This window comes from Equus quagga, chromosome 5 (assembly GCF_021613505.1).
Source record: "Equus quagga isolate Etosha38 chromosome 5, UCLA_HA_Equagga_1.0, whole genome shotgun sequence".
Taxonomy (NCBI): Eukaryota; Metazoa; Chordata; class Mammalia; order Perissodactyla; family Equidae; genus Equus; species Equus quagga.
This window is the reverse complement of record NC_060271.1, coordinates 66629469-66650922: the sequence shown is the minus strand read 5'-3', so window position 1 is coordinate 66650922 and position 21454 is coordinate 66629469. Positions and strand designations below refer to the sequence as shown.

The following is a 21454-nucleotide window of genomic DNA, read 5'->3' as shown; positions in this document are numbered from 1 at the left end:
AACAGAGTGTTTTAAACCCTAATGGTAAGAAAGAATTCTAGAAGATGATAGCTAAAAATGTCCACACACAACTTCAATCCTAAACTAGCCCTGCTGTCAAACTTGGTCTTAGGTATATAAGCTGGCTTAGTCAACCCGAAAGAACAAGGATGTTTCTTTCTCTTAAGTTATAAGCAGATAAGATCACTCCATATGCAGATGACCACTCCCAAATCTGTAGTTTAGAAGAGGGCTAGGCGAGGCTGAAAGCCCAGGTCCTCCAAACCCAATGCCCACCTCAAGAAAGGTTGGGCGTAGTGATACAGTACTGAGACTGAGAAGACAGATAGTGTTAGGTCTCGGAAGTAAACTGGGGAAGAATGAGAGCTTTGAAGCACAGCTCTGAGAAAGAAAAAAACACAAAAGAGAACAATTCACTTCTGCTGAATATCCACATGTAAGCAATTTAAGAATAAGTCCAGACGTAAAGAATAAAGTACATGCCAACTGTGATAGTTAATTTTATATGTCAACTTGGAGGATGTTTTTGGATTAGATCAACATTTAAATCAGTGAACTGTAAGTAATGCAGACTGCCTTCCACAATGTGGGTGGGCCTCATCCAATCAGTTGAAGGCCTGAACAGAACAAAAAAAACAGCCTCTCCAGGTAAGACGGAATTCTCCAGCAGGCTACCTTTGGACTAACTGCACCACCAGCAATCCTGGGTCTCCAGGTTGCCAGCCGTCAGACTGAAATAATTGCACCACAGGCTCTCCTGGGTCTCTGCACATCAAGCCTGCCAGTCTACAATGCAGATGTTGGACTTGCATTAAGGTTGCACAACTGCATGAGCCAATTCCTTATACTAATTCTATCTATATACATATCCTATTGGCTCTGTTTCTCTGGAGAACCCTAATATACCCTCAGAGATTCTAAAACCTACGGGGATTTAAGGGAGGTCACATCCACTGATGGAGATTAACAAAAATTCACAGAACACATTTCTTCTTTTATTCAAACATGTCACAAATATTTACTGAGCATCTATCAGGAGCCAGGGACTACTGTCAGTACTGGAAATACAGCAGTAAAAAATATGGACACAGTCCCTTCGTGGAGCTTACATTTTAATAGGGGAACATACAATAAACACACATTATGTCAGGTCTCATAAGAGCTACAAAGTAAAAGAATGTAGGGTAAGCATAAGTTCAGAGTGATGCAAGGAAAGAGAGGGGTCAGAGGTCTAGTTTAGATAGGTAAGGCCTCTCTGCAGGAAGGTAATATTTGAGAAAATATCTGAATGAAAGAAGTGAGCAAAGATGGGTGGGAAGACTTGAGGGCAAAAGAAACAGCAAATAAAAAGGTAACGAGGATATGCTAGATACCAGAAGAACAGAATGAGGCATGTAGGAAAAACTTGACACATGCAAAGAGCCAGAGGACAAGGGCCTGGTGGGTGTGGTAAAGAGTTTAAATTTTATTGTGAATGTGATGGGATGTCACTGAAGGGCAGGACACGATCTAAACACTTTTTTAAAAGCCTTTGTTAACCAGCAGGTAAAGAACTGACTTTAGGAGGGCAGCAGTAAAACTGGGAAGACATTTAAGAAGATGGTCTGATGGAGTAGAAAGGATTTTGACAAGTGGGATATTCTGGAAAAAGTTGACAAAAATCAAACAAAAATTCAGAAATTTTAGTACAAAGTTCAAAAGAGCAGGCTAGAGAGTCATCTGCTTAGGGATTAAAGTTCTGAGAATTGATGTAATCCCAAGTATGACAGTATAGCAAAAGATGGGACAAGAATGAGATATTACTACACATCTTTTAGAATGGCCAAAATCTTGAACACTGACAACACCAAATGCTAAGTGAGGATGTGGAGCAACAGGAACTCTCATTCACGGCTGCTGGGGATGCAAAATGGTACAGCACTTTCAAAGACAGCTCGGCAGTTTCTTACAAAACTAGACATACTCTTACCATGTGATGCAGCAACTGTGTTCCTTGCTTATTTACCCATAGAAGTTGAAAACTTAGACCCATACAAACACCTACACAGAGATGTTTATTTCATCTTTATTCTTAACTGCCAAAACTTGGAAGCAACCAAAACGTCTTTCAGTAGATGAATGAATAAACTGTGATGCATCCAGACAATGGAATATTATTCAGTGCTAAAAAGAAATGAGTTATGAAGCCATGAAAAGACATGGAAGAACCTTAAATGCACATTACTAAGTGAAAGCCAATCTGAAAAGCCTACATACTATATGATTCCATCTATATGACATTCTGGGAAAAGCAAAACTATGGAGACAGGAAGAAGACCAACGGTTGCCAAGGGGCAGGGTGGGTGAGTGATGAAGAGGTGGAGCTCAGAGGATTTTTAGGACAGTGAAAATATTCTGCACGATACCATGATGGATACATGTCATCATACATTTGTCCAAACCCACAGAATGTACAGCACCAAAAGTGAACCCTGGGGTAGGCCCAGTGGCATAGTGGTTAAGTTTACATGCTCTGCACCCAGGGTTCACAGGTTCAGATCCTCGGCATGGACCTATGCACCACTCATCAAGCCACACTGAGACGGCACAGGACACACAAAATAGAGGACGACTGGCATAGATGTTAGCTCAGCGACAATCTTCCTCAAGCAAAAAGAGGAGGATTGGCAACAGTTGTTAGCTCAGGGCCGATCTTCCTCACCAAAATAATTAATTAATTAATTTAATTAAGTAAAGTAAAATAAAAGAATTAAGTGAACCCTAATGTAAACTATAAACTTTCAGTGATTATGATACATCAATGTAGGTTCATCAATTGTAACAAATGTACCACTCTGGTGGGTGATGCTGATAATGAGGGAGGCTATGCATATGTAGGGGTACAGGGTATACGGGAAACCTCTGTACCTTCCCCTCCATTTTGCTGTGAACCTAAAACTGCTCTAAAAAATAAAGAGGGGACAGATCAGTGACAACCATAATGTAACCTGAGGTCAGAGTAAGGAAGAGTGTGCCACGAAAGGAGGGCTCCAAACACAAACTTCAACAGCTCTGCCCTGAAAGGCAGCTCTGCTGCCTCCATCCTTCTAGCCCCACTTGGGCACTACGGTAGGTAGGTCAGATTCTAAGATGGCCCCATGATCTCCATCCCTGCTGTTAGCCCTTTGTTAGGGTTGTACAGCAAAAGGGATTTTGCAGATGTATTTCAGATTACTAATCAGTTGACTTTGAATTAATCAAAAGGAAGGTTATCCAGGTGGGCCTGGCCTAATCATGTAAGCCCTTTAAATCGGAGTCTAGAGATCAGAAACAGGGAAGTTAAGAAAGATTTTGAGGGGCCAACTTGATGGTGTAGTGGTTGGGTTTGCACATTCCACTTTGGGAGCCTGGGGTTTGTGGGTTCAGATCCCGGGGACAGACTTCACATCACTCATCAAGCCGTGCTGTGGCAGCATCCCACATACAAAATAGAGGAAAACTGTCATGCATGTTAGCTCAGGGACAATCTTCCTTAAGCAAAAAGAGGATGACTGGCAACAGATGTTAGCCCAGGGCCAATCTTCCTCACCAAAACGAAGAAAAAAGATTTTTGAATCAGAGAAACAAGCTCCTGGTAACCAGCAAGAACGCAAACATCCCTGTTATGAACTGCCTTCGGGGACCTTGTGGCAAGGAACATCAGGGAGCCTCTAGGAGAGGCAAAGAGAGAGCTAGCAAGAAAACACGGACTTCAGTCCTACAGCTGCAAGGGACTGAATTCTGCCAACAAACTGCATGCGCTTGGAAGAGAACCCTGAGCTCCAAATGAGAACTACAGCACAGCCAACACCTTGACTGCAGCCTGTGCGACACTGAGCAGAGAACCCCAATCATTTGTGCCCAGAAACTGTAAATGGGCATTGTTTTAAGCTACTAAATTTGTGGCATTTGTTACAAAGCAAGAGAAAACTAACACAGACCCCACTTTTCCCATGGAAAAGGCTGTTTCTCTTACCCTGGCAACAAATGGAGAGAGAAAATTTGGAGGAAAAAAAAAAGAAAGTCTGACTTTTATGATTTCTAACTCAGTGCGTCTAGAGATTTTGTCCAATTATTGCATGAGTCACTGTACCTGTTTTACAATACGATACTTTGCCAAAATATCAACTTTCTTTAAATTGTGAGCATGGAGATAGGTTTACTTTATTTTTAATTTTGGAAAGTTACTTTGATAATTATGCAAAAATAAATGTAACCGCGTGTTCAGGTTCCTTGAATGTCTGCCACAGTTGTCTCGGCAGCTGGAGACACAGATCCCCAAGCTGATCTCAGAAATGAGAACAAGGTCATGACTTTTAACTTTGCTCAAGTACCAAGAGTTTGAGCTCCATAAGCTACGATCTTTCATTTTTGCGTAGAGTAAGAACAGCTCAAGAGCTGTTCTCCGCTACGACAAGAAAGGCAGTCCCTCCGGGATAATTACAACCTTGACCCCGAAACCGCGGACTCTAGCAGTCCAGGCACCTCCTTATTAAGATACAACAAGCCAAGGCCATGCACGTCCTGCTGGGAACTGTAGTTCTCCCTCCTCGACCTTCAACCAGTGGCTGCGCTAAACCTATCACGCGCCCAACCGGCGACCCGGGCGCCAGCAGCCAGGATTGGGCCTTGACTGGGGCAGCGCGGGGCTGATTGGATGCAACGTCCCCGAAGCCGTCCTACGCCCGCCTCCCCGCCGCCTTCCCTCCGCACCCCATCCCGCTTCTGCAATAACCCTCAAGTCATCCCTGTTGGGTGAACTCCCGAAATTAACTGCCTCACAGGCCCGCCTGCTTCTCTCGCAATGAGGGCGGCCCTGAGACACGCCCCTGTCCCGGGGGCTAGGCAGAGCCAAAGCCGCCCTCATTTTCCGCCGGCTGCCCGAGGTCCGCTCCACCGTGCGCTCTCTCCCGGCACCCCGCGCTCACCTGGGCGGCGGCGCTCACGCCGGATAACTGACAGGCCCGCAGCATCTCGGCTCGGTGGACGGCGCTACTGGCGTACGCGGGAGCAACCGCGGCGCGCGAGGAGGGGAGGGAGTGCGTTGCGTGCGTGCCCTGCGTCCGTGCCGCCTCTCCGCGCCGGGCGTACCGGAAGGGCAGCCGTCGCCGCTGCGCACGCGCAGCCTCTCCCCTCCCTATTCCCCCCCAACCCCCCCGCCCAGGCCCCTCAGAGAGGCGGGGCCCTCCACTAGCCTAAAGGCCGACTTCTCCTTCCGGGTCGCGCTCGGGGTTTCTGTCTGGAGCCCGAAGCCGGGGTTGCTAGATGAACGGGAGGGGCGGGAGGCTGTCTGATATTCGGGCTTTGATCCCCGCGGAAAATGGGCAGGTGTGACTCTTCGGAGAATTCACGCAAGAAGGCTTTTCAGCCGTCTCTGTCAGCCAGATAGTTCATAGAAGGGAATCGATTTGGCCAAAGTTATGTAAACAATGGTGGTGTCTCGGTTTGCCGTTTGTTTCGTTTGACAGCCGTTCTTTGAGAGCCATCCATTTGCGGGAGGCTGGGTGGAGGAACACAGGAGAGACCTTTGTGCGGAATGTGTCGTTCGCGTATCTAATAAGTGGCCGAACAGGCATAGAAACCCAGATTCTTCCGGTTCCACAGCTTCTACTCCTTCCAGATTAAACCACGCTACTTTCTCCACCAATTTTTTTTTTTAGAAAGATAATTTTGGTTGCAATCTGTGGGATGGATTGGAAGGTGAGGTCAGGGCAGAAGCACTGTTCAAAGTGATGAGGATCAAGGCGTCTGCCCTACTTACCGATCTACATCATCCTGCGGGAAGCACAGGACGTCCTGACCTGATCTGACCTGATTCCCATCGCAAGTTATAGGACCACCCAATAACCAGACCCCACCTGCACGGATGTCATTTTAACAATTTTTTTCATGATCTCTCCTTTGTCACGTAAAGAAATAACTCATATACCTATGCCTTATAAATTTAGCCCTACCCTCAACCCGCTGCAGCTCTTCCTGCCCATGGGTCCTGTTCCCATGCTGTTCTCTGAAAAGAGCACTACTGCCAGACCTTGAGAGTCCAAGAAATCTTTCGACTCCTCGACTCTCTGAGCCTGCATCGCGAAGTATTCCCCTGAGTCCACTATTAAGGTACCACTTGTTAAATGTTGAACACAGTATTCAATACTATTAGTACTAATAATGATCTTATCACAATATCATAGACACTAAATGACTTGTATATGTATTGTGTTTGCAAAGTACTTTCAAGTCTTAACTAGGTCATGTATTACCATTGTATGGTATATGGTGTTCTCCTTAGCAGTAGACAACACTACTGATCCCATTTGTAAAATGGAGAAATGGATTTGAAAGTCATCTAAAATCAAATAATTCCTTGTGTTTGTATATGTTCAATACTTTTCAGGATACTTTAGTAATTACGTTATACTCTCTATTTCATATCCTCATCACCTAACAGTCTCCAGAGCAGTGTCCCATCTTTTTTGAGTAATTTTAGCAATTGAATTGCAGTCTCCCCACCTCATCCTATCCACTGCCGTCATGCTGAGTCAGGCCAGGGTGATGACTTTTCTAACTAATACCTTGGCCATACACTTCTCAATGCCAGTGTGCAATTTCAGTCTGCTCCAGCCATGTATGGCACTGCCACACCTTGAGTGGGCATATCATTAGCAACTTCTCCAGCTTCAAGATCTCAAACTCCAAAATTAATTTCTATGGTTTCCTAACCTCTCATTTAACCAAGTCCTTAATCCTCATTCTCCACATGCAATTTATGAAAATTTTTTTGCTTTAAAATGAACTCTCCTGAGGCAGCCCTGATGGCCTAGTGGTTAAAGTTTGGCACAATCCACTTTGGTGCCCCCCGATTGGTTTTCTCTTCTGGGAACAACACCACTCCTGACAGTTGCCATGCTGTGGCGAAGGCTCACATAGAAGAACTAGAAGGACTTACAACTAGAATATACAACTATGTACCGGGGCTTTGGGGAGGGGGGAAAAAACTCCAAAAAACAGAAATGAATTCTTTTAAAGTAACTCAGAAATTTAAGTCACTTCCCTGTTCAAAAATGTGCAGTGACTCCCACTGCCAATTCAAGGAGCCTTCATGAAATGTCTCAGAGGACTTTTTCAGCATATGCGAATGTTTAAGGCTCAAAGTGGCTACCTTAGGTGGGAGATCAAGATAGCCACAATAGGCGGCTGGCCCCATGGCCGAGTGGTTAAGTTCACACACTCCGCTTCGCTGGCCCAGGGTTTTGCTGGGTTCGGTTCCTGGGCACAGACATGGCACCATTCATCAGGCCACGGTGAGGTGACGTCCCACATGCCACAACTAGAAGGACCCACAACTAAAATATACAACTATATACTAGGGGGATTTGGGAAGAAAAAAGCAGGGGGGAAAAAAAAAAGATTGGCAACAGTTGTTAGCTCAGGTGCCAATCTTTAAAAAAAAAAAAAAGATAGCCACAATAGTCCAAGCTTATCACCCACCTATATACCCTGTAACCCAGAGAAACTGAAATGTAACCATCTCAGTGGTTCCCATAGTGTGATCTGGGACTCTCTGGGGAAACTGAAACCCTTTCAGAGGGTCCATAAAATCAAAACTACCTTCATAATATTAAGATATTATTTGCTGTTTTCACTCATCTCATAATTGTACAGCAGAGTTTTCCAGAGGCTATATGACAAGTGATATTGCAACAGATTGAAGGCATAAGCAAATTTCAGAATCCAGCTTTCTATTAAGCCAGACCTTAAAGAGTTTCGCTAAAAGGTTAAACAATGCCACTCTTCCCACTGATTGTTTTTATCTTGGAATAGTTATTTTTCATAAAAATATTTATGCTAACGTAATAGGTCTATACTTGTTTAAAATGAATTAATAAGTGCCATAGGCAGAATAATTATCTCCAAATATGTCCACATTCTCCTAATCCCTGGAACTTGTAACTGTGTTACGTTACATGACAAAAATCTGCAGATGCAATTAAATTAAGAATCTTGAGGGGCCAGCCCAGTGTCATAGCTGTTAAGTTCACGCACTCTGCTTCTGCAGCCCGGAGTTCACCAGTTTGGATCCTGGGCGTGGACCTACATATGGCTCATCAAGCCGTGCTGTGGCAGTGTCCCACATAGAAAAAATAGAGGAAGGTTGGCACAGATGTTAGCTCAGGGCCAATCTTCCTCAAGCAAAAAGAGAAAGAATGGCAACAGATGTTAGCTCAGGACCAATCTGGCAGTCTTCCTCACCAAAAAAAAAAAAAAATCTTGAGATGAGGAGACTATCCTAGACTATCTGTATGGGCTCAAAGTAATCACAACAGTCTTTATGAGTGAAAGAGGAAGGCAGGAGGGTCTGTGACAATGGAAGCAGTCATCAGAGTGATGTGATTGCTGGCTTTGAAGAAGGAAGGAGACCACAAGCCTCTAGAACCTGGAAAAGGCAAGGAAAGAGAGCCTCCTGAAGGAGCACAGCCCTGGAGCTTGATTTTAGCCTTATGAAACCCATTTTGAACTTCTGACCTACAGAACTGTAAGAATAAATTTGTGATGTTTCAAGCCACTAAGTTCATGGTAATTTCTTATAGCAGCAATAGGAAACTAATACAGTAAGAGTTTTAAACTTTTCTCAATTTTAATTTCCAATAGAGTAAATACTAATAGATATAATCCATATAATTAAAAATTCTTTGGGGTCCTCAGTTTTTAAGCATGTAAAGAGATTCTAAGACCAAAAAGTTTAAGAACCTCTGCTCTAAATAAATCCTGTGTCTTTCTGTCTTGGTTCCCTCTCTTCTCACCTTAGCCCTTGGTGTTCTTACTGCCAAGAATGATCTTGTCCTTGTTAAAATCCTCCCCATTCTTTAAGACCCATCTTTATATTCTGCCTCCTCATCCCTGATCACTCCAACCAGAAGCCTTCTCTCCTTAACTTGAACTGCCCCTATTAGTCATTTATCTGCCTTGTATTTATGTTCTGTACTTGTCTCCTTATTAAACGTGAACTCCTTAAGACGCAGTGTTGGACCCTTTTCAACCGGTAAATAGTGTTTATAGTATATGTATGAAATATCTTAGGCAACAAGCATGGCAGAGTGATTTGTTGGGTTTTTTTCCTGTTTGAATGAACATTAGAAAAAAATGTATGATCACTAATTCTTAGGAATAAAATAAGGAACATAGAATTGTTCAGGAAAAGTTGAGATGCTGTTCTACCAAATGACAGACAATCAGTGTTATTGATTAGAAAGAAATGTGCATGTGTGATATCCTGAGGATATTTACTTTCATTTGATTATAGTGGCATTCAATTAAAAAATATATATTTTTAATAACATTGCTATTTCCCATTCATTTAGCCTAACATCTACCAGCTTTGGAAGGATAATAAGTTTTATTGCCTCAAATAATAAAATGAGCATAAAGAAATTGTGTTTCAAATATATTTTGTATTTTAAATAGATCTTTCTTTTTTTGAGAGATTGGCCCTGAGCTAATATCTGTTGCCAGTCTTACTCTCTCTCTTTTTTTTCTCCCTAAAGTCCCAGTACATAATTGTATATCCTAGTTCTAAGTCATTCTAGTTCTTCTATGTGGGATGCCACCACAGCATGGCTTGGTGACCAATGTGTATGTCCGTGCCCAGGATCGAACTTGCGAACCCGGCTGCCAAAGTGGAGCTCATGAGCATAACCACTTGGCCTTAGGCCAGCCCCCTAAACAGATCTCATTTTTTTTTTATTTAACTTAATTTTTGTTTATTCTTTTTGTTTTATTGCAGTAACATTGGATTACAACACTATACAACTTTCAGGGGTACATCATAATATATTTTGAATTCTGTGTAGATTACATCATGTTCACCACCCAAAGACTAATTACAAGCCATCACCATACACATGCACCTCATCACCGCTTTCGCCCTCCTCCCTCCCCTCTTCCCCTTTGGTAACCACTAATCCAATCTCTGTTGCTATGTGTTTGTTTGTTGTTGTTGTTGTTGTTTTTGAGGAAGATTATCCCTGAGCAAACATCTGGCACCAATCCTCTTCTTTTTGCTGAGGAAGACTGGCTCTGAGCTAACATCTGTGCCCATCTTCCTCTACATCATATGTGGGATGCCTGCCACAGTGTGGCTTGACAAGCAGTGCCTAGGTCCACACCCGGGAACCAAACCAGCGAACCCTCGGCCACCGAAGCAGAATATGTGAACTTAACTGCTGTGCCTCCCGGCCGGCCCCTGTTGTTATTTTTATCTTCTACTTATGAGTGAAGTTATTCGATATTTGACTTTCTCCCTCTGACATTTCACATAGCATAATGCCCTCAAGTTCCATCCATGTTGTCAAAAATGGCCAGATTGCATCATTTCTTATGGCTGAGTAGTATTCCGTTGTGTATACTTACCACATCTTTATCCTCTTGTCCCTTGGTGGGCACCTAGGTTGCTTCCAAGTCTTGGTTATTGTGAATAACGCTGCAATGAACATAAAAGATGCATGTATCTTTATGCATTTGTGTTTTCAAGTTCTATTCCACCCAGCGGTGGAATAGCTGGATCATATGGCAGACCTATTCTTAATTTTCTGAGGAAACTCCATACTGTTTTCCATAGTGGCTGCACCAGTTTGCACTCCCACTAGCAGTGTACGAGGGTTCCCTTCTCTCCACATCCTCTCTAACACTTGTTGTTTCCTGTCTTGTTAACTATAGCCATTCTGACCGGAGTGAGGTGATATCTCATTGTAGTTTTGATTCACATTTCCCTGATAGTTAATGGTGTTGAACATCTGTTCATGTGCCTGTTGGTTGAATGTAAGACCTGAAACCATAAAACTTCTAGAAAAAAACATAGGCAGTACGCTCTTTGACATGGGTCTTACCAGCATTTTTTCAAATACTATGTCTGACCAGGCAAGGGAAACAATAGAAAAAATAAACAAATGTGACTACATCAAATTAAAGAGCTTCTGCACAGCAAAGGAAACCATCAACAAAACGGAAAGACAACCTAACAATTGATAGAAGATGTTTGCAAGCCATATATCAGATAAGGGGTTAACACCCAAAATATACAAAGAATTCATACATCTCAATAACAAAAAAACCAACCACCCAATTAAAAAATGGGCAAAAAATCTGCACAGATATTTTTCCTAAATAGATCTTTTAATCAAATGTTCAGTAAAAGTTTATTGAGATCCCACTATATGCCAGGCAGTATTGTATAGGTACTTGTTTTACAGCGATGAAGGTGAAGGCATATAGAAGACATTCAATACAGGTTAGCTTAACCATTCCTTTGTTCATTTTTTTTCCCCTTCCCTGACTCCACCGGAATTACTTTCCTTGATGCCCCTTTGCCCTGAAGCTTTTAGACCCAATGCGGCTGCCGTAGGACGGGGTAGCAAGATGGCGGCCCCTGCTTTTGCCGGTGCCGTGAGAGCTGCGTCAGGTCAGTAGAAAGCGACGCGCTCGATTTTTGCCCTCTCAGAAGGGGGGACTGGCGCAGGATACAGTGGGCGTTTAGCGTGGAGGTTTACAGGGGAAAAAAAAGGGGAGAGGGTCGTTATGTGAGGCCAGAGGGTTCCAAAATTTCTCCAGGGTGGCCTATATTCGGCCGCCGGCCCCGGAGATCCCCGAGACTTGGAGCCTCGCGAACTCGCGCGTCCCGCAGTTTCTGCTTCTCTACCGGCTCCTAGCCTTCCCCAGAAGCCTTCCCCATAAAACAGATCAGAGGAACTGGGGCGGAGGGGGCGAGGAGACAGACAAGTCCCACCTGACTTTTTGATTTAGAGTCAAGGACCCGCCACTCACGACCTTTGACCTTGAAAAGGTACTTAATTTCTCTGAATTTCAGGTTCTACAACTCCAAAATGGGGATAATACCATCTGCCTGAGGACTAAATGAGCTCGCGCACATATAGGGCTTTGCGTAGCGCCTGGCATATGCGTCGTAAGCTCGTACGCGGGAGATTCACAACGTGCAGGGAATGTGGCTGTCTTGTGCGCTCAGCCCCCGGCAGGCATAAGGATTTTTGACTGAGAGAGGTGACAGGAGTGAAGTAACTAAATTAAGTTGCCTTCACTCTAAGGGCTTTTGCAAAAAGTTAAAGATCAATTCAAATATGATAAGATTATCAGTAAATTACTTTCATACAAAATAGGATAAAATTCTGTGGAAGAAGAGTGGAAATAAGAAAAAACCTGCGATGTAAATTTTCCAACTGTTTCAGAATAGCTTGTTTATGTGGGCTATTTTTAAACTGTGAAATATAACATAAAGAGAAATTTATGTAACATACATGAGTGGCTTCACAAATAACTCTGAAGCAAACATCCGTATAACTAACACCCAGGTCAGGACATGGAACACTACCAGGAGCCTCTTCTCCACCCCTGTGTGCCTCCCCAATCAAAATTCCCCATTTCCGCCAAATATAAACACTATCTTCATTTTATTCTTAGCTTGTTTTTTCTCCTGTAACAGTTTTAACATCTACGTGAGCATCTCTATGTAACATTGTTTAGTTCCACCTGTTACGTACTATACATGAATGGAATCACACAGTTTGTACTCTTGTGTCTTCTTTTACTTCGTGAAATTCATTCATTTTTTTTTTTAATGTAGCTGTAGTGCTTTCTCATTGCTGTTTAATAGTTTCTGTGTGAACACCCCACAGTTCTCCAGTTTGCTATTGATGGGCATTTGGGTGTTTCCATTTTGGGGCAATTAGATACAAAGCTGATTGACCTTGTGTCCTGGTACATGAGTGCAAGAATTTCTCTAAGCTGTGTGTGTGTGCATAGAAAACTAGCTGTGGAAGTGCTCAGAGAGTATGTATATGTTCAGCATTACCTGATACTGCCAAAGTGATGTGCTTATTTAAAGTCGCCCCGGCACTGTATGCTCCACACCCTCACCAACAGTTGGTATTGTTAGACCTACACATTTTTGTCAAACCAGTGGGTATTTAGTGGTGTCTCAGCGTGGTTTAAATAGCATATCCCTGAGCCAGAATATCTTTACACATGTGTATTGGCCATTTGAATTTCTTTTATGAAATATCCACTTAAATATTTTCCCCATTTTTCTATTAAGTTGTTTGTCTTATTGATTTATAGTAGTTCTTTATATGTGTCCTTTCTCATTTAAGTGTGCTTCTAATATCCCACTCTGGCTTGCCTTTTTAGTTTATTTAAAGTATCTTTTGGGGGCTGGCCCCGTGGCCGAGTGGTTAGGTTCACGCGCTCTGCTGCAGGCGGCCCAGTGTTTCGTTGGTTCGAATCCTGGGCGCGGACATGACACTGCTCGTCAAGCCACGCTGAGGCGGTGTCCCACATACCACAACTAGAAGGACCCACAACGAAGAATATACAACTATGTACCGGGGGGGGCTTTGGGGAGAAAAAGGAAAAAATAAAATCTTAAAAAAAAAAAAAAAGTTAAATATTTAAAAAAAAAAAAAAAGTATCTTTTGATGAAAAGAAGTTCTTATTTTCCTCAACTTGAATTTATTGTCCTTGTCTTTTTTTTTTCCTTTTGAGGAAGATCAGCCCTGAGCTAACATCTGCTGCCAATCCTCCTCTTTCTGCTGAGGAAGACTGGCCCTGAGCTAACATCCATGCCCATCTTCCTCTACTTTATATGTGGGGCGCCTACCACAGCATGGCGTGCCAAGGGGTGCCATGTCCACACCCGGGATCCAAACCGGCGAACCCCGGGCTGACAGAAGCAGAATGTGCACACTTAACCGCTGTGCCACCGGGCTGACCCCAAAATGGAGTTGTTTTTAAGGAACATTTCACTGTCAGTTGACAATATGTTTTTTTTCCTGTGCACTTCCTATTTATTTATCCATTCTAACATTTTCTCCTACAGATGAGCCGGTAGTTTACCCATTTATATGTTCTAGACTCTATCTGCTCACTTCCTTCAGGGCTGGTTTTCAAGAATTTCTGAAAGTTTTTGGTTTTTATTTCTTAACTGAGACATATCAAGCTCTGATGACCCATGGAAATTAGGACATTTTCTTGTCTATAATCTTCCTCTTCGATTGACTTAATCTTTCAAAGGTTGCCTCCTGGCTTGTAAGCATGTCTGCAAATATTTTCAATTCTTTCAGGTATAAATTATTTATACCTGGAGACTCGAATGCTGGCCTTGAGTAGAGAACTTGACTTGCAAAGGGCCCGGTGTAAGGGCTCTCTCACCAGTGTCTTGAATCTTAAATTTCAGCTAACTCGTTAATGTTTATGCGACCTTTTTCAGTTTGAAAATTATCTTTGATGGAAAACAGAAAAGCAGAATAAAGGTTTTAAGTATTGTCTTCCTTCTGCCACTTGTTAACATTATACCATCTTTGCTAAGCATTCCTCAGCATGTTTTTATTATGTACTCTTAGCATTCATTAAATGTTTTTTCTGTGCCAAGCACTCTTCCTAGCACCTTACATGTTTTATCTCATTACCTCCCCTACGATTAACCTCATTTAAATTTGAGGAAACTGGGGCACAGAAAGGTTAAGTAACTTGCCCATGGTCACACAGCTAGTAAGTAGTAGAGCTAGAATATGAACCCAAACAGTCTGACTCAAACACTGGCACTTCTCTTCTGCACCACACTGCCCCTCATTTGTTATGTGAAATCAGGCAGTGGACAGTAAAGCAGTGGTTCTAAGCCCTGGCTGAGCATCAGACTCACCTCTGGAGTTTCTTTTCTTTTTTTGTGAGGAAGATTAGCTAACATCTGCTGCCAATCCTCTTCTTTTTGCTGAGGAAGCCTGGTCCTGAGCTAACATCCATGTCCATCTTCCTCTATTTTATATGTGGGATGCCTACCACAGCATGGCTTGATGAGTGGTGCCATGTCCGCACTCGGGATGCAAACTGGTGAACCCTAGGCCGCTGAAGTGGAATGTGCGAACTTAACCGCTGCACCACCGGGCTGGTCCCTGGAGTTTCTTTTTTTAACCAACCACTGAGGTATAATTTATATACCACAAAATTACCTGTTTTATGTGTACAATTAGATGATTTTTTGTAAATTTAGTGAGTTGTGCAACCATCACTACAGTGCAGTTTTGGGACATTTCCATCATCCTGTGGAGCTTTTCCAAGGGGCACATTCTCAAGTCTCGTACTAGAGTCGATCAGAGTCTACGAGTGGAGTCACGGCTCTGAGTGAGTCTGCTTTGCAGCCTTGCCCTCTTAGTCTGGCAATAGTGTCCAGGACAGATAAAGACGACTGTTTTGTCCACACGTCTGTGCCGTCCGTGATCTGCCCGCCTTATCTCTCACTGCTTCTCCCCTGGCAGCTCCAGTACAGTTGGGCAGGCGGTACTCAGCCTCTGGCAGGTCCAGTGGCCACGCCAAATGTCATGAATTTGTTTCAGCCTCCTTGCCTTTTTTTTTTCTTTTTCTTTCTTTTTTTTTTGAGGAAGATTAGCCCTGAGCTAACTGCTGCCAATCCGCCTCTTTTTCTGAGGAAGACTGGCCCTGAGCTAACATCTATGCCAATCTTCCTCTCCTCTGTATGAATCCTTTTCTTGCCACTCTGTTGTCTCTCCATGGAGTTTTCAGGCTTTCGTGTCTCTGCCCTGCCGTGGCAGCATGTGGTAGGGTCTGTCTCATCAGGGTATAAGATCTGGCAGGTGGGAATTACTGTTACATTTATTTTGTTCCCTACTGTTGAGCATAAAACTAGGACACGTCAGACTGGATTGTGGTGATGGTTGCACATCTGTCTAAATTTACTAAAAAGCATTCAATTGTACAGAAATGGGTAATTCTGTGGTATGTAGGTTGCACCTCAGTAAAGTTGGTCAGGAGTTCCACAAGTGAGTCTCACGTTCAGGACACGTTAATTATGTAAACACTTGGTTGCTTTGATACATTACTCAATTTTAAATGTCCGTATGCATATTTGGGAGCTTCATGTTGAGCTTGTATGCTTCTCTCTCTTAACAGGAATCTTACGGCCCCTGAATGTTTTGGCGTCTTCAGCCTATCGAAACTGTGCCAAGAATGCCTGTCTCGGTTCTGCACTGTCCACCCGACATTTTAGTCCTCTTCAGACACTGGTTGTTTCCTCTGCTCCCAGACTCATCACATGTGTCAGAAACCTGACATGCGGGCATACTGCAACAGTCTTCAATAGGTAGAATATATTTCAGTGAACAGAACGGGACAACATTTCTGAAATTTATTGCTAAATTTAAATTTTTTAAATATGTTTTAGAGTGGCCCCCTTGCTTCCAAATATCCTGAAGCTGCCAGTCAGAACTGTAACCTACTTCAGTTCGCGAAAAGGCAAGAGAAAGACTGTGAAAGCTGTCATCTATAGGTTTCTTCGACTTCATTCTGGCCTGTGGCTACGGAGGAAGGTGAGTCTTCACACTGTTACTTGAGTGAAAAAGGAGTGTGAGCAGATGAGAGTGAGGCAGAATTAGCCTGTTCACTGACATATCTTCCTCCTGTTTTACCGATAACTTTTACAGAGCTGTGCTGGTGGGCATCTCTTCATGTAAGCGAATCCACGTGAAGAAAACACGTTTAAGCATTCATAAGACAAAATAGTGTTCCAACAGCAAAGGTCTTCACTGTAGGACAGGCTCATCTGAAGTCTTGTACATGTCTGGCTTATCTGATGGGTACCTGAAGCCCTTTGAAACCCGCAGTGTAATAACCTGGGGGGAGGGGGCTCTGGTTAAGCCTAGAGTGTTACAGCAGTGGAGCAGCCTGCTGCCGTGTGGCTCAGATGTGGGGACTGAAGAGCTTTTCAGCTTGCCTTGGATTGGATTCTCCAGGTGGTTTAATCTTTATGGCAGAACATTAATCCCACATACACTTTTTTTTTTTAACTTTATAAGCTTTTCTCTCCATTGGTGTGTATGCCTGGTGACCATATCAGACAGAACTCTAATACTACTTTGGCCAACGACCACAGCCTCCAAGGGAGACTCTGACACATTACTGCTCTGTCCTCTCCCATAACACGTGTTGTGAGTGTGAATGTGGGCTTTTTCATTCATATCCTTACTCACAGAAACAGAGTAGCTAATAATTAGAAAGCAGCTGAAGACCAGAGTTTTGCAGAACCACCTTTGAGTTTTGATAACTATTCAAATCCTAATTCCCTTTTACTACTTAGAAGTTAAGAAATGATTCTTTAAAGATCAAAATTTGTCTGTAAAAATAAAATAAATAATTGGTAGAACTTTCTCACTATTTAAAAGGTTGAAAGGATTATCCCCAATCTTATAAACAATCCTAAATTTGTAGATAAATAGGTTGATTGGAACTCTCAGCTCATTTCTTCATTGGAACAATTGGTACAGTCATGCACCACATAATGACATTTTGGTCAACTGCATATACGATAGTGGTCCCATAAGATCAGTACCCTATGGACTACGTGTGTAGTAGGCTGTACCATCTAGGTTTGTGTAAGTATGCTCTGTGATGTTCACATAACAACCAGATCACTTAACAACACATTTCTCAGAGTATATCCCTGTCATTAAGTGACACATGACTATAGTTAGTTTCCTACACTGGTCAGTAGAAGCTCTTGTAATCCCTAAGTAGCTGAACTAAGTATAACTTGTTTAGAATTTTGTGAATTTTAGACCATTGGAAACATTTCCTTCCCTTTGTTATCATACTAATTATTTCCAGGTCCTCATCTGGCCCTAGATAAAATGAAATGGGTAGTTTTCCTTGCCTGCCTTTCCACATTTTTTTTTTTTTTTGCTGAGGAAGATTTGCCCTGAGCCAACATCTGTGCCAGTCTTTCTTTATTTTGTATTTGGGTCACTGCCACAGATGGCCATGGATGAGTGGTGTAGGGCCACATCTGGGAACCAAACCCGGGCTGCAAAAGCAGAGCATGCCAAACTTAACCACTAAGCCACGGCCAGCCCCTCCACGTCCCTTTTATTGGGCCCTGAAATCCTCGTATTGTAAGGAACCTGATCAAATTCTTCAGTCATAATACCTAGTCCCCATCCAGGGCCCCAAAACGTATTCCGTATGCTGAATGGCTTACTTCATCAAAACCTAATTTTAAGAAGATCTGGGTGGGTTAATTTATATTAATGTATAAAAACTGAAAGTGTTTTCTGCAGCACACTTTCATCCACATATCCCTAATTTTTATTGTTTTTTACCTTTTGGCACCTGAGCTAACATCTGTTGCCAATCTTTTTTTTTCAATCTTCTTTTTTTCCCCAAAGCCCCCCAGTACATAGTTGTATATGTTAGTTGTGAGTGCTTCTAGTTGTGCTATGTGGGATGCTGCCTCAGCATGGCCTGATGAGCAGTGCCATGTCCGTGCCCAGGATCCGAACCGGGGAAACCCTAGGCCGCCAAAGTGGAGCGTGCAGACTTAACCACTCGGCCACGGGGCTGGCCCCCCTAATTTTTATTGTTTATTTCTTCCTTGCCATTTCTGAACCTAGAGATTGTCTAAAAAGTTTCAAGCATTTTCACAGTGGTTACATTCCACAGAATAATCTTGAGAGGATACTGGTCATGGTAGGCAGGACAGCAAATTGTTGTTAGTGTCATCTAGTTGATTCCAACTCCTAGCAGCCCTGTGTAGAGCAAAGCGGAACCTGCTTGGTCTTTTAGTGCCATCCTCTCACCTTCCCACGCTGTATCATACAATGCTCTGCTGTTATTTATGGGGTTTCTGTGGCCGGTTTTTTCAGAAGTGGGTGGCCAGGTCCTTCTGACTAGTCTGTGCTAGTCTGGAAACTCTGCTGAACCTGTCCAGCAGGGTGACCCCACTGGTATTTGCAATACTAGTGGCGTAGCTTTCAGCATCACGGCAACACGCAGCCACCATAGTACAACAACCAAGAGATGGGTGGTGTGGTTCCCTGACTGGGAAATGAACCCTGGGCTATAATAGTGAGAGCACTGGATCTTAACCACTAGACCACCAGGGCTGGCTAGGACAGCAAATTAGCTGTCTTAAGTCAGAGATCCACAGGGACCCAGTCTGGCTTGCAAACTAGAAAGCTTTTACACAAACATGGGGATTTTGGTTTGAATCTTTCAATTAAAATTGTAAGCAATGAATAGTAAAAATCTAGTCTCTGGCATTTTAAACCAGAACTTTTTGATAAGCTTTCATTATATCTGAGCATCACTGTACTATAGCAGTTGCTGGTCACAGTGATGACACTAAGGCATGGCAGAAACCCAAAGCACTTCTCAGCAGAGAGCTGTGGTTTTGTTCAATTAGTGTGGTGCCCGAAAGAGCCCATGGCTGGAAAGGACCCAAGGCTCTTTCAATAGCTTGGATTCTAGTCTCACCTCCCCTGTAACATACTGTGTGTTTTAGCTAGGCATTAACCTGGGTGGTAGCTAAGGTCTCTTCTACTTTAAACAGGCTATGATTACGGTTTTTATATTCAGTCTAATTTTCTGTTTCTTCAAAAATTCTTCAAAATCAGTGATGTGTGGATGGTGTATATGGCAGTCCTGGGTTAGACATGTGGGTTAACCGTTCCTTCACCACTCCTAATAATATTGTACTGTATTCATTATTCCTTAGAAAATTACTTACTATAGAAATTGATCCCTAGTGTGTGAAAGGAATAAATGAAGCAATGTATTTGAGAACTGTGCTTCTCAGCCCTTGTAACTCTTAACCCCTTAAATGAACATAAATGTTACAAACCTAGCTGGTGTACCCTTCATCCTCCTCCACATTAGGAAAAATAGTAGTGTAGTGGTTAAGAACTCTTACTAGTTCTCTGACTAGTAAGAACTCTTACTAGTTCTCTTAGTAGTTCTCTGCTACTTACCTTCTCTAATCAATGGCTGTTTCTCTTTAATCTGTAAAATGAGAATAATAATTTGTTGTTGTTGAAGGTTGTCAAAGAGATAATAAAGTAATGCATATAAAGTTAGCTATTATACTTATATATCATTACCCTGTACTTCACCAGCCACAAAGATTTATTTAGCTTATTTTCTGTGGTTTTAATTTAAATAATCTTTTTTCAAAATATGAAATTATTAATATTTCTTTTTGTGTGCGTGAGGAAGATTGGCCCTGAGCTAACATCTGTTGCTAATCTTCCTTTTTGCTTGAGGAAGACTGTCGCTGAGCTAACCTCTGTGCCAATTTTCCTCTGTTTTATGTGGGATGCCGCCACAGTGTGGTTTGACAAGGGGTGCTAGGTCTGCACCCCGGATCCAAACATGCAAATCCTGGGCTGTCAAAGTGGAGCGTGCGAACTTAACCACTACACCTCTGGGCCAGCCCCAGTATTTCTTTTTTAAACAACACATCTTTCTCTATCTACCCCGCATTGAGAATGACATCTTTCTGAAAAACCTACTAGCTCCCATGAAGGTCTGGTCTTTGTTCCCATTGGACCTATAAACCATAAGTAATGACGATATCTGTTTCCTATATGATAGAATGTTCTAAATGTCTTTCTAATATTATCTAACAGGCTGGTTATAAGAAAAAATTATGGAAAAAGACGACTGCAAGAAAAAGACGCTTAAGGGAGTTTGTGTTCTGCAATAAAACTCAGAGTAAGCTCTTAGATAAAATGACAACGTCCTTCTGGAAGAGGCGAAACTGGTATGCTGATGATCCTTATCAGAAGTATCATGATCGGACAAACCTGAAAGTATAGATCAGAAGTTTTATGATTTCCCAGTTGTTGAATGTGTATCTTTGTGTATATGATGTCTTTGCAAAAGTGAAATAGTATAAAACTTGACGTAAATTGTACCAACTGATATGGAAACATATAATACCAACATTAAACTTACCAAAGTTTTAAAACTTAATGGATTAAACATTTCCAGATTTGTTCAGGGAAATAGAAGTTAAAAAAATTTTTTTTTGCTCCCCAAAGCCCCAGTACATAGTTGTACATCCTAGTTGTAGGTCATTCTAGTTCTTCTATGTGGGATGCCACCACAGCATGGCTTGATGAGCGGTGCGTAGGTCTGTGCCCAGGATCTGAACTGGTGAACCCTGGGCTGCCGAAGCGGAATGCATGGCCTTAACCACTTAGCTGTGGGGCCAGCCCCCCTCTTTTTTTGGTGAGGAAGACTGGCCCTGAGCTAACATCTGTGCCAATCTTCCTCTGTATGTGGGATGCTGCCACAGTGTGGCTTGATAAGCAGCATGTAGGTCCGCACCCAGCATCCAAACCCACGAACCCCAGGCTGGCGAAGCAGAGCATGCGAACTTAACCACTACGCCAGCAGGCCAGCCTCTGATTATTTTTAACAGATGGTAATGGCTTAACTAGTTGTTCCAATTAGGCTTATTTAGTTGCAAGGAATGTCAAGTTAGGACAGACATAAAAAGACTGTATTGCTAACAAGTTAGCTCAAGCAGTATGACATTATTTTAAGGTTACGTACTTGGGGACTCAGGAGCTACCTCACCACCCCCATCTCC

At 42.7% G+C, this 21454-nt stretch overlaps 2 protein-coding genes across 8 annotated transcripts in view; one reads left to right on the top strand and one right to left on the bottom strand.

Annotated features, from left to right (window-relative positions):
- Positions 1 to 5129, bottom strand: part of IMMT (inner membrane mitochondrial protein) — a 44651-nt gene extending 39522 nt beyond the window's left edge. For 5 of the 7 annotated variants that reach the window (XM_046661399.1, XM_046661400.1, XM_046661398.1 and 2 more), the window contains exon 1: positions 4947 to 5129. In XM_046661399.1, the coding sequence (XP_046517355.1) occupies positions 4947 to 4991 (45 nt within the window). In that variant the 5' untranslated portion in view covers positions 4992 to 5129. The remainder of the gene's footprint in view (positions 1 to 4946) is intronic. The other 2 variants (XM_046661395.1, XM_046661396.1) reach the window with 1 other exon arrangement.
- A 6274-nt stretch (positions 5130 to 11403) lies between these two features.
- Positions 11404 to 20832, top strand: MRPL35 (mitochondrial ribosomal protein L35). Its single transcript, XM_046660070.1, has 4 exons — positions 11404 to 11467; positions 15982 to 16171; positions 16253 to 16397; positions 20487 to 20832. Exons 1-4 carry the CDS (start codon positions 11425 to 11427, stop codon positions 20673 to 20675), a joined length of 567 nt encoding a protein of 188 aa, XP_046516026.1. The 5' UTR covers positions 11404 to 11424; the 3' UTR covers positions 20676 to 20832.
- The last annotated feature ends 622 nt before the right edge of the window (positions 20833 to 21454 follow it).

Excerpts from the sequence above, each read along its gene's own strand:
- MRPL35 (XM_046660070.1), top strand. The coding sequence starts at position 11,425 with ATGGCGGCCCCTGCTTTTGCCGGTGCCGTGAGAGCTGCGTCAG. Across the intron at positions 11,468-15,981 it reads TGCCGTGAGAGCTGCGTCAG|GAATCTTACGGCCCCTGAAT; the intron begins GTCAGTAGAAAG and ends CTCTCTTAACAG. Across the intron at positions 16,398-20,486 it reads GCCTGTGGCTACGGAGGAAG|GCTGGTTATAAGAAAAAATT; the intron begins GTGAGTCTTCAC and ends ATTATCTAACAG.